At 36.3% G+C, this 14,097-nt stretch overlaps 1 protein-coding gene across 2 annotated transcripts in view; it reads right to left on the bottom strand.

Annotated features, from left to right (window-relative positions):
- AP3B1 (adaptor related protein complex 3 subunit beta 1) overlaps positions 1-14,097 on the bottom strand; it is a 164,136-nt gene that overhangs the window by 120,008 nt on the left and 30,031 nt on the right. For both annotated transcript variants that reach the window (XM_059834295.1, XM_059834296.1), the window contains exons 6-7: positions 10,233-10,299; positions 966-1,145 (exon numbers count right to left, since the gene is read on the bottom strand). In XM_059834295.1, coding sequence (XP_059690278.1) covers positions 966-1,145; positions 10,233-10,299 — 247 coding nt within the window. The remainder of the gene's footprint in view (positions 1-965; positions 1,146-10,232; positions 10,300-14,097) is intronic.

The raw sequence follows: 14,097 nt of genomic DNA, 5'->3' as shown, positions 1-14,097 counted from the left end.
GAGAAATAAAAAAAAAAATAAAATAAAATGGTGAAACCTTCCCTAAGGTTCTGGGAGCACCTTATATTCATTACAAGTAGGTACCCCAAACACCCTTTTATCCAACTGTACAAAGTCCATCTCCAACTACTGCTGTAAAACAGTATATATTCATCAATGAATGTGTACATCTTTAAACATGAATTAGTTTCAAATTAAATGTAAAACTTAACAGTAGTAACACCTCCAAGCCTGTAATAAATGCAAACAACTACAGCTGTGGAGCAATTTTATAGAGTTCTTTCCAGAAGTATTCTATCTTTTAATTTAAATCATTATTCAGAGTTAAATCCCTACTGAAACCAATGTTAATAGCATCAATTTCTTGAGCTGTCTACTTTTTTGTTGTTAGAAGTGATAGGATTTGTATCTTGAATATCCCTTTTTATAAATTTTAAGTAAGAGTATACTCATATTATAAATGACACTACCACAACATTTTTTACATTGCTCATTTCAAAAACATATATTCAAGTCTCCACACAGTCCCTCAGCATATTAACAAAGCCTAGACAAGTAACGTAATGTTCACTATGCTGTGATACTAGGTATTCATATCTACAAAGAAAGTAGATTCTACCCAGTTTAAGGATAGAATGGCAAACTTTTCTAGTTCTGACTCACACAGAATCTTCTACAGCAAAAAGCCATATTGCTCAAAGAACCAAAGAAAAATGGCTCTGTCTGCTGCCCATGGGATGTGCCCAGGGTAAATCAGAACAGGTTATAGCCTGGAAGGAGAATTCTCATGCTCTGAAGAAGGGTGGATGCCTTGTGTTAGTGAAGCCTTAGAGAGCTAAGACTTATGCATTTGATTTCTATTCTTATTCAAGTCTGCATAAAAATGCATCTTAAAAGACTAAGTATATCCAACAATGGAAATAATGTAGAATGCAAGCACACAATTTAAAAAGTCACAAACTTACCTTCCATGGGCTTACAAACTGTGTACGTGCATATCGAGTTAACATGTGGATTATAACAACTTGACCCCACTCTTCCACGTCAACCAGCAAGTTACAGAGCTTTCGGTAGTTCTTGTGAATCAGATCTATTCTATCTGGACACACCTCCTCAAATGCCATCACAACGCTCCCAGCTACCAGCTGAAAACAAAATATAAACCAGAAGGTCAGTGTTCCTTCTACAGTTCATCCACAAGTGAGAATCAGAATTAATACTAGCAATTCTCAGCAATTTCAAATTGTTTCTATTCAGTGAAAAGAAACAACAACAAAACCCCTAAGCCCACAGAAACGGTATCTTATTTAAAATAGAATTGGGGTAAGTTTATTGGAACGGAGAAAACATTTGCTGTTTCTATTACACACATAAATCTTAGCTCCCAGCCCTGAAGACACAGTGCAATGTAAGCATAAATTTTTTTTCTTACAGTTATAGTTTCCGAATAAATTATCAGAGAACTTGCAATTAACTCAGAAATAACAGGAAACAACAAGAAGTATAATACAGCCATGTGCCTGACTGACAAGGTCTGTTGGGATTCTCTTTATCAACACTGGCATGATCAAACTAAAGAGGAGCTGGGGTAGGTTTCCCAGCACTACTGGGATCCAAACTTCTCTCTCAATATGGCCAAATTAACTATCATATGAAATTTTGTATTTAGAGTTTCAAGAATACACTTTGCAAAAAAAGGCAAAAAAATCAGCAATACAATAAAGAGATATATTAACACTTTTCCTCAAAGAACACAAGCAGAATTTCTGTATGTTGTTCAGCACTTCCCAACACTTCCCAAAATTACAGGAATGGATCATTTATTCCCTGTTATCTCCTCACACAATTTTTTGCCTCCGTAAGAAACAAATACATATACACAAAGATCCACATACTGACTATGATTATAAAAATAGCTTTGTTTTCTTGAGAAAATTAAATAAAATTAAATAGATTCTCAACATTCTAACACCTCAGGGATTATTGAAACCTTCTGACAGGGTATTTTCTTTTAAAAATAAAGAAAGGAAACATATATTGGGTTCCTGTAAAAAATTCTGGCTGCAGGTTACTTTAACTCTGGGTAAACCTCAAAAGCTGACCATGGATTATAAGGATATGTCATTGTGTGCCTTGAATTACTGTTCTTTCTCTTCTAATTGCTTTAATTAAGATTTGTTTTGTGTCAGAGTACATGTTAAGTCAAATAACTAAAATGATGAGACTTTATATGAAGCAGCTGATATGTATGCAGTTAGCATGCATGCAGTATAGCCTTCTGGCAGCAAATTAATGTCATATTCTATCTGAGCACTGGGGATCTGCATTTCAACCTCTAAAATTTCCCCAATGACTTAAAGTAAGCAATTAAATAGAAGTGCAGTTTATTGAAATGGTACTTTTTGAGAAATATTAACTACAATGATATTCATATGTTACATTTTTCTCCCTGTATTTGGCTGACATTTGGTTTATTAGTATGCGTGCAACATTACAATTGAAAGAAAACAGCCCAGAATATAGTCTTGCTATTATGCTAAACAAGTTTCAGGCTCTGTGGGGATTTTATGAATTACCAATAAAAATAAACGTGAAGTTGCATTTATTGCCTCCACCTCCATCCACCCACTGGTACCTGCTGGTCCCAGCAAGTATACAACGCATTCCAGGGAGCAAAATTTGATTATTTGATAGAGCTAAATAAAACACACTTTACATCTAAAATGATCTGCTATTTTTTGCTGTATCACAAAAACAATAGCTCTTTTTTTACGTTATTGTATTAAACTTTCTTCTTAATAATGTGCTGCAGTAAGCTATTCTGTAATTAAAAACTGCTGTGAGTTGACGCTTAGGTGTGGGTTCAAAGCTCAGCAGGAGACAGTGGTTAACTCCAGGTAAATCACTATCAGTCCTGAGTAGGTGGTATTCAATTACACCAGATAAGCTGAGGATGGAAAAGAGGAAGGGTGGGAAAAGTTGTATGTTAGAACTCGCTTGCAGCAAAGCAATTTTATCAGGATGCAAAACTCTGAACTACAATTAAGGCCAACTTGCAGAGGACAGTGTGGTGGACCTGAAGTTTTAGAAGAAAAGGATGACACTTCTAGACCAGAGACTTTTTCTAGATCACTGTCCCATAGACTTTATTATGGATATTCTACTCCTCCAAACAACAAGATAGTAGAAGGTCTGTTGACAGGCTTGACATACAAGGGGAGAAAAGGAGGGAGGGAAGGAGGGGGAGAGAGACTGACACACAGATCGATTTATGACTGTAAGAATAGTCACAGCCTAGTATTTAAAAATACCCTTTTAGGTTTATAGGTGAAGGACAACACAGATGCTGGTGTCCGACTGTAGCTCTGGAGCAGTTACCCTTGCCTTTTACTGCTACTAGTACTGCACACACATTTTGCTGTATTACTCTTCCGTTTGGATATGTTATAGTTTGAAAGCTAACATAAAATAATACATATAACACTAGTTTAGATCTTTTAAAACTGAGCACATATTCTGTGAACAGCGCTGGCTTTTTAAAAGTTCAGTTACTGTGAGCAAAACACAACAATTTGGTACAAAGAAACAGTCATACCGAAATACAGGAATTCTGAATAATTACTTACTTCAATTCACAAGGGGTCACGTTCTCAAGTTTGCAATGAGAATGCTGTCACTTGTGAACGCTTTAAAGTTATTAATAAAAATTTGAACATAAACTATGAAATGCAAGAGGTCCACTGGATGAACATGCATTTTATTCCTGTGGCGAGTCCCTAGATTTACAAGTTAATACAGGAATTGCCATACATCATGACACTATTTAAGCTCATGCCCCTCTCCCCATTATTGCATTTTCCAAAATTAGGCTTTTCATTTGAAAGGGGGAAAAAAAGTGAGACTGTAAGACAAATTGAAAATGCACTGGTAACAAGAGGATTTAGCTGAGAAAATTTTCTAATGCTTTCTTAATAAGAGATTATTTTCTAGTTGACGCTGCTTCCCCTATAGTATGATCCTAGTATACATCTAAACATCAGAGGAACAGCTAATAATCTTTGTTTATTAAATGCTCAACATTCCATAAAAATATTCAGAATTAAAACAAAATGATCCAATCAGAATATAAAACAAAAAAATATCTGTTTCAAAAAAAGTCAGTTAATTTCCATCTCACTGTGTCAATAGCAGCTTTTTGTATAAGGAGAAAATATAAATCACTCCAACAAAACTAGCAATAAGCTCATCAAATTCAAATGCTGCTTTCCATTTATGTATTTTTTATATTAAAGCAATAAACATGGTTCATTTGTCTTCCACTGGTTGCCACGTTTTTCTGTGCTGTTGCTATGAACTTCAGCCATTAGCTGTGCTCCAAGGTAAACTACATGAACCATCAACAAAAGTGACACCCAATCTATGGAGTTCATATTTTCTCCAGATTATCTATGCTAGTTGACAAGCTGGTAATGAAAAAAATCACACTAAGCAAATGGTTCCTCTAATAACAATAAATTTTCTATAAAATTATGAAGGGTACAAAACGTTTCCTTGCATCTATTTTGTCATGAATTCTAATTAACGCTGCGAAAACCTGAGAGTGCTGGGTCATCACAAGAAGTGCATCGAGGTTTGATTGATAATACAGTACAAGTTGGCCTATGCTGCCAAGATTCCTCTCTCTTAAATTAATGGCCACCCCACCTGCCCTAATCATACAGCCCAAATGATATTCCCCTTCTTATTTCAATTTTCTGGAGGCAAGGAAACTGGAAAAGATCAGTCATTTATCTTCTAATAGCTGGATAATAGATCTATCACAATAAAACATCTGCACAAACTCAGTAATTTTTTTCCACAAAAGTGAAGCTTTTACCAACATTAAATCAATAAGTTAAGAAAACATTGTCTTACCACACATTTGGGTTCTAAACTAAAACATTAACTTATTAACAGAAGCCTACTGTTGAACAGTAGAGAGCTGAGCTTTCTTTCCCCATTATCCCCAAATACACTGCTTTAGTTTAAAAGATCAAGATCTTCATTGCAAAGCCATCACCAATTCCTAGGATCATTTTTTAATCTAAGGGGTCTCACTTCGCAAGAATCTGCGCTTCTGCAGTCTGCAAAAGAAATCTCAATACTCACGCGTTTGTATGAAGTCTTTTCACCTCCAAAATTGAATTCATACTAAGTTGCATCTGTTATATTTAGGAGTAAACTATCACACGAAGAGTAATAAATTTATTTAATTATTAGAAGTAATGTGATTAAAATATTCTCATTAAAGGAAAATACATTATTTAAGCAGAAGCTAAAGGAAAATTTAGCCTTTAGAAAAGAGTGTAAGGCTTAATTACAAATAAACAGATTCCATGCAATAAGCTGATTTACTGTCAGTCTTCACCCAAAACTTGCCTCTATCCCTTCCCATACTACTTCACAACAGAGGTTTCTGGGGACACAACATCAGGATTACACACTTGGGAATCACTGAGCCTCTGCAAGTCTGGCTGACATGTTTTGAAATTTCTGTCTAACATTCTTCTGTCTTAGAACAGCTCAAAACCAGTACAGCACTCTGTATACTACCTGGTCTCAGAACAGGAGCAACAGCAACAGCTATCACATAGTACAAAATGTATGTGGCCACATACTAACCCAGTTCTCTAGATGAGGCTGAAAAAAATTCACTTTATCATGCAGCACATGCATTTATATTTCCACACAAACATCATAAGCCTTCCTTATAATAGAGTTATCTGCCCAAACAAAATAAAATCAGATCAAAGTTAAACACTGAAACCTGCAATAAATTTGGACATTTTTAATATGCCCAGCATCCATACAACTACATCCCAGCTACAGGTCTTCATTCTGCCTTTTCTTTTTAGATGCAGCTTTAGTTGCTCTTTGGGATACTTCAGTTTGGACTGAGGAATGCAAGTCCCAAGTTCCTTTCACATTACAGGTTTGGATAACGGACAGAACTCCTTTTCAATATCAACACGGATTTTTTTTTTTTTTTAACTGCTGTAACTCAAGTATCATTAATGAACTTGATTTTTATTGGTGTTTACAAAATCAGAGTTGTAAAATACACAGGCTACAAACACAATGCAGTTCTACAGTCCTTCACAGTATGTCAAAAGCAACTTAAGCAACAAATCCTGCCTTAAACCCTATGCCCCAAAGCTAGATCAGGCTTGTTAAGTGAATGGAAAAAAACAGAATTAGAGTGAAGTGATACAGAATCAACCAAAAAGAGAACTAGTTTCCTCTAATATACCCAGTTATACCTTCACACATGACTACGTGACTAGCTATATAATTTTCTGAGAAAATCATTTTAGCATAAAATAAACACATGCTCTTATCTTCCTTTATACATAAAATGTCAGCTGCTTAATTATCTAGAATTACTAGAAAAATAAAAGGAGCAAGCATTCATGCTCTTGTACCTGCTTATCAAAGTCTCAGGTACTTTTTTCTGTAAAGCAAGGGTAAAAACATAACTAGGAGTTTCTTAAGTCTCTGTAATAAGAACACTTGTAAACATCTTATCTGTTTAAAAATTAAATACACTGGCACAAAACCACAGCTTTGTTGATACACTGTAATTCCCAGTTAGCTACCCTTGAGGGTATGTTAACGATGGTTTGCACTTGATAATTTTGCATCTCAGGTTAACTGAGAGCTTGGCTTTTAATGGAATCTTCATGTTAAATCACTTAAGGAGTAGCGTGATCTTTCATTTATCTTACCAGAAATTTTAATGACGTGCTGGGTTAAGGTTAGATCTCACCTTATTTTAAGTTTTGTTTACCTCAGCTTATATTAAAATTTACTACTGATTGAGATCAAAAAAATGAACACATTTTGTACAGTCTGATAAAATGGCTTAATTTCACTGTAGTAAAATTCCCATCCAGACAGTTTCTTGCTATTCCAAAAGTAAAATTACTCCGACTAATTTAAATACATTGTGCCTTTTCTGTGCAACATAAACTGCATTAATAATCCACAATAGCATGTTCTCACTGAAAAAAAAATTCTCGTTTACATAAATTCATAGGCATCTATGTTTAGTAGCTATTCTGTCTCACTTTAATGTAGAGATTACGTCAGTAATTTTCAAAAGTCCTGCTTGAGGTCAAATGGTTATAGAAAATAAATTATGAGTAAAAATTTACTTTCTATTAAAGTGAAGTCTCAAACATCACTTGAACAACATTCAACTGTTATATACATCATTAGTTTTAACCATTACACTCTCCTTCCAAACATGTCTGAAATGGAATAAGAACAAAAAAAACAAACAAAAAAAATCACATGGTGGATTTTCCCACACCCAGTTATTATAGACAATGTCTGAGGATTATCAGCCCTTAGGTACACAGAAATGACAAAAGTAACCTGACATTTCCATCAAGGGGAAAAAAAAAGGTGGAGAGCCAGTGATGTTTAACAATTCCCAAAGTCAGAGATTCTCCCACTCTGCTAAAGACACCATTTAATAAAAACACCATCACTCTCCCAACAAACTGATCTGCTGACATTAGATTAAAACGATCAGGAGATGACAACTAACGTTGACGTAAGGGAACAGCTTCTGTGCATTTAAATTGAAGGAATCCAAAGATCAATGTCAAGTAAACACTTGACGTCCGAGTTCCACATTATGACCCTAAAACTTTCAAGCCATCTGACTGCCAAACAGGCAACGGAAGCTGCAAAAACCTGAGAAATTCCATTAAGCAAACACAAGCACCTTCATAAGGCTCTCACAAAATGCTGTTGTTCTACAGCTCAGACCCATTTCTAGAATTCCTGTGGCAATAAACCTGACTTAACTTTCTTCACGAAGACTGCAAAGTATTTTCTAAAAGCTTCTTGTCTTTTTGTATGTAGAAGGAGTTTTTTCTTTTATGCTAAGTATATGAAATTCAGCTTCCCTTAGAGAATATGAAAAGGTGGTTCAAATTAACACAAATTTCCCAAGAGGAGCTTAAATAAGACTTAAAAAGTAGCCAACCTGAGGCTATATAGGCTACATATGTACACACCTGTACATAAGGACCACCACCCATAAGCAGCTGCATCTCCTTCAATTTTAAAAGCTAAAAGCAGCTACAAGTGGCACTTTGTTTCCTCCACTGTGAGCAAATTGCTATGTTTTCCAATTAGAGGCAAAGAATAAGCTTATTCAGATTGCAGTTGCTGGCTAATTTGTGCACTATGCACTTTCTGTTAGTAAATGTGGAGGCTTTCTGGGAACATTCAGTGGAAGATGACGAAAGATTAACTGCTTAAGGTGAAGCTTTTCCGTGCTAGACTGGTCTTCCCAAAGCTATCAGGAATTAAAGAGAGACTGATCCACTTTAGATCGCAACAAGCTGTGGAGTCTGAGATGAAAGAGCACATATTAATACTTGGTTTTGATTCAGATAGTCCTGAAGAGATACTTGTACAGTTCCTTTTCGGAATAATAATTCCTCATATCATCTCCTGAAAACGTAAAACTTTGAAGCTGAGATGTCTCAGTTCAGGCTGGAATCAGGTCTTGCTAGGGAACAGACCAAGAGGAATCAGAGGGAGAAAAAGTTGCGGCAGTTAACCATATTATGTCTCCAAGGAGGTCCAGAAGACCCAATTCTAGACCATCATTCTTAGCTTCTTGAATGTGCTGACAAACTAGCATAACTGTGACTATTGCTTCAGCTGGTATCTTCATAAATACAGTGTCCATTATTCAGTCTCACAGAGGCACCAGAATTGTGGCATTAAATAAGCAATGAGCATTAATCCCCTTATAAGTAACTCCAAGTACCAGGATCAGTGTGCTGTGAAAAAAGAAGATCCAAACCTACTATGCTTTTTTCCTCTAACATTTTGTTGAAGTAAACATGTAAATGACTAGTTGTTGGATAACTTGCCATTTACCATAAGCAATAAGGACTAGGAAACAGAGTGAAAACAGGGATTTTATTTTCCTGTCATCAGCAATAAAAGAAACAAAGACGGCTTCTCAGCCCTTTATGCCTCCACAGGTATAAAGAATCTAATCTAACATTCACAGATTGCATGCACACCAAGAGCATGAACCACGGAAAGAAAATACATAAAGAACCACTGCGGGGGCAACTCAACAGAAGCACAAAGGCCTCTGACAAATGAGTACAGGTCAAGCATAGATGCAGTCAGGAGAACTAACTAACTGATTTACTGTCTGCTGAGCCATTAAGCTCTGACACTCTCCTTCAGTAACCCTTCAGGGGAAGTTGCAAGATGTCTTTTAGAGAACAGCACCTGTACACCTGAACTGTGCTAGAACAACAGACGATATATTCCTGTGTGTTACAAAAACACTTGGCAAATGGGAGATGGAGCAACACACTATCTGGTACCTAGTCATACTTGCAGTTACTCAAAAAGGATGATATTCACTAATTAGTAATCTGAGCAAGAAAAACAAGAGAATGTTTTAATTTACAACCCTGTTTTCTATTTGAAGTCTATCTTTGACTCCTTGCTCAATTACCTTTCTGACTTAGACTTGGGAAACTTATTTGTAGGGTACAGGAAGAAGAATAAAGTGTGTCACCACTGTGAGACATCCAGGAGTTCATACAAAAAACTTGTACTTATACAGGGCAGGCAAAATGTAACAGGCGTGTTATATTTACAGAAATTGTCCCAGGACATTGGTTTTACTTACCAGATTGGAAGAGGGGATATTTGCAAGAATAAACAAGTGCACAGCAAGCATCATTGTTTAACAGTTGTATGCACTACAAGGCAGACTGACATCAACAGGCATACTGTGCACTGTACAGAAGTAATTTATTCTTACAGTATCACAAACAAATTGAAATTACCTAGCTAATTTCCCAATGAAAAAGTGTTTATACACAGACACTTGTACACTGATTCATATCATTATATAACTTTCATTTTCAAAATTAAATTTAAAGACGCATACATAAAAAACATGCTAACAAAACCAGATTAAGCACACCCATGATGCAAGTAAAATCGCCAGTCTTACTAAAGGAGATGGTCACTATTACAGTCATAGTATAATTCATAAATACACAATGATACTTCTATCTAAAAACATATACAAACACATCAGCAAGGCTTAGGAAACTGTATTATATACTGCTGAACGACAGCCTTAGGAGTAAACTCTTTAGAAGTATATGCATATGTAATAGCATACTGTTTCTTACCGTACTTCTATCCTTCAAAAGCTTTTCTATCACTTCAATTAACATTTCCTTTTGCTCTGGATCAAGACTAGAAGGAAAAATAAATTCTTTTTAGTCATTTGGTCAGACATATCCGAAATTAAAAGACATTAGGTTTGTTGACCTTTAGACACAAGCTGGGAACAAAGAACACTGAAGAAACCACTTCCAGAAAAATCAAGTATTCCAAAGAACTCACTGTAAAAGTACTTGACTGAAAATAAAGTTAATCAAGGCATACAGAAGTGAATTGAAGGACTATAAAATTAAATTATAAAATTATCTTTATGTTATACCACTTATGTGTATTCTATAAGAATCTTAATACTTAAACTCAAAAATTTTAGGATTTAAGAAACACTAAGACAGGCCAACCCATTAGGGAGAATTTGACTGAAGCTTCAGATGTTAAATCACAAGGATCTTACTGTTTTTGTAGAAGGGAATTTCAGCACACATGTATTCAGCAGTAAAAGAACATCAGGACAAAGCAGAATCATACCTTTATTATCTAATTATCAATATAACGCTTCAAGTAAGACCCTTTGTAAACGTCCCTAATTTTAGTCAGAAGTACTGGAACTCAAAAATTTGGACATGGTGTTCAAGAGTACCTATACAAAGTTGGTGTGCAAGCTAATGAAAAATAGACTGCTTCAAGTCCTATATAAATAGTAAAAACAGAGGGGAAAAAAAAAGTTGCAAACAACAATCTTTGTACTGTCCTTTTCAGAGTCGAAGAGCAGAGAAAACTTTGCCAGAAACATCCACTACTCTCAAACTTGCTTCCTAGGTAGGTAAGGACCAACTTTTCATTCCAGCTGCTTCTTCATCATGGATCTATAGAGCATGGAAGAATCCAAAGCCAAGGCAGAAGAAAATACAAAGAGAAAATTGGTACAAAGAGCCACACAGATGCGTAGTTCTATGCCTTTGAAAAGTCATTTCAACATGGATACAATTACAGATAAGTAAAGAAGTATTTGGTCGTTATTGTACACTTCAGCTTTAATGCTGAGTGATGAACTGCCCTAATGCACAGTACATCCTTTCCAGCTACAGATGCACAAAGTGAGTATCTAGCTGCATACTACTTCGCTAAGGCTCTAATACCTAGCAATACTAGAACATGCTAAATGGGTAACAAAACTTTGTTAGAAGCCACCATCAGCATAAACAAAGCAACAGCGCATTGTTCCATAAGTACTTTTATGAAGCCTTTTGTTCCAACTTCTATTTTTGTCAAAAAAGGTTTACTGGATGTTCTGTCAAGGACCAAAACCTTCAGAAGAAAAGTCAAAAGTCTTTCTAATAGGCCTTATTTCAAATTTTCAAAATTGGTATAGTAATTTAAAGAGAGAAAGAAGTGAGTACTTATTACTAAGAAACTTTGAAAAACACCGATTTTGTTATGTAATCAAGAAAATCTTCAGTAAGGGCTCTGATAACTGAATTCATATTTCTCCCCCTCCTCTTTCCTGATGTTTTAGATAAGGAAGGCAGCATTCTTGGAGAGAAAATAAAAGAACAGGCTAAAGAGCTCAGAGTGATCTGCTCTCATTACGGTATCTACTAGTAACAGTACGGAATCTATTAATACTAGTGATGGGACTTCTAAAGAGTCCTTTTCCAAATCTCACTGCAAGTAGATGCAAATACACTGTAGAGTTTTCTATTGATAGACAGAAGATACTAATAGCTTTGACATGCACTTTAAGTGAAATAAGCAAGAGGTCTGACATTTTCAATGATAAGATTACTCCAATGTACCTGGCAGCGTTGACTGCATTGGGCATAAATGTTGCTGTTCCCACTATGCCTGAAATCTTTTCTGTTTGATATGTAAGCTTCCTGCGGTTAGGATTGATTGAACGACTAATGAACAAGCTCTTCTAGGTCAGACATCCATCCAAACACCATGGCACTAAATGCGAAGAAGATTGGAGTATCGAACCTGCATCCAGAAATCTGACTGGAGCACTAAGTGAACCACAGGACTATCAAACAGGTAGAGAAGTCAAGGAAACCGAAAAGTAAATGGACATACAGTCACTATTAGAATAAACTGTTGCTACTTCTTATGCAAATGCTTGCAGAAGATGGAGTAATTAGATGTAAGAGAGTATATAAACTGTTGACTGATGTTCACATCAAAAATCCATCCCCTCCAGAATTCCGATTTTGACCAACTTCAGAGTGAGTCTTTTGAACTTACTTGCTCATTACAAACAGGCCAAAAGACAGCCTTGCTACCAGTATATGATCTGTATCGCTGATTTGTGGAGCTACCAGTCAGGATCCTTGTTGAAATACCTGCTGAGGCTGCCTGTTAAAGACTCCTATTTGCAGGCAAGCCAACTGGGCCTGCCTGTGGACAGGTTAATTTGATGGCCTCTTCACCAGTTCCCAGTACTGCTGCTTCTTCAAGTGATCCAGAAAACTATACTCTCTCCCTTGGTCCTGCAGTAAACGAGTACTATCAGATATGGCATTTGTACAAGTAAATTTTGAAAATGTGACAATAAAAGTTCACATGCTTTCTATAAGCAGTTTCCAAATCCTACTACCAAGGACGCAACTGTTGAACTCCACTCACAAGTAACCATGAAGCTTATTCTAGTCCAGGTCAGGTGCAATTTGCAGATACAGCAGTTTGAAAACTTGCATTATGATGCCTAGGATGTTTGCATGAAGTGAAAACTTGTGAAGGATGTACAGGACCCCTAAACCATTAAGGAAACCTTTATAGAACATTAGTTTCACTATTTTTGCTATGTGAGCTAAATGTCCATTTTACTACCAGCCAGGAATTCATGGAAACTAGAAGCGAGTAAGGCCAGTTTCGCCAGGTTGTGCTGCTGTATTTTCTACCATGTTCTGTATTTTTTTACCATAAAAAAACCTTTTTATGGTATTTGCAAAGATGATTTCAGAATCTTGCCACTGACATCATATCAGCATAGGATACCATATGAACCAGAGAAAAGAAAAAATACAAGTTATATTTGAAGATTCAAACATATCTGGAGATTGGATGAAAGACAAAAAAAGGTCTTTAGCATCTTTCAGTTTTACACCAATCACCAATAAGCTCTTTAATCTGGAATAGTAATATAAAACTTTGCCTGTCATGAAGAGAACAAATGGAAGCATCAGTTTAAATTAGAATTACATGGAATAGCCTGCTGTCCAGATACTGCTGTGCCTTGCTGGCATTGACAGACCATTACTGCCCAACTCCTCCCAATAGTTTTGATACTATCAGGAAATCAAAGGACATTCTGTGTATGGAGAGTAATTGAGGCCAAAATGTCTTTTGTGTGCTGGAACCAGATGCTAACAAAAAATAAACTACTCAAATAGCAGGAAGGAACTTAAAATCCATTCCCTCTTGTTAGGTTATGTGATAAAACGCTTGCCTGCACACAGAGTACAGAGGTCAGGGAAACTCCAGTAACATCCTGACCCAGCTACTGCCACGGCCATCACAAGACAGCATTAGAGCATTCAGCTCATTACAAAAAACAAAAACAAAAAAACCCCACAAACCACCAGAAGGAAGGAGCCCTTGCCCAGGTTCTTCGGAGAGCTGCCACGGAAAAGCCATCAGCCTTATGGTCCTGAAATGAACCTACTGTGACTTGGAGAGATTTTCCAGAGCACCTTTCAGCCTTAGGGGTGTTACTAGCTACAGGGCTATAAGACTCACAATGCCATGACAGAAAGAGCATTTTGGGATTGTGCAAGATTTACTACAGGATGTTTATGGGAGAAATGAAAGGCAAGGAAAGGGAGGGATCTAGATGATTTCAGTAGGAACAAGCGTAGGAAAATAGAGGAATAGCTG

The sequence above is a fragment of the Gavia stellata genome, chromosome Z (assembly GCF_030936135.1).
Source record: "Gavia stellata isolate bGavSte3 chromosome Z, bGavSte3.hap2, whole genome shotgun sequence".
NCBI lineage: Eukaryota > Metazoa > Chordata > Aves > Gaviiformes > Gaviidae > Gavia > Gavia stellata.
Note: the sequence above shows the minus strand (reverse complement) of the source record. Positions and strands in the feature narration are given on the sequence as shown.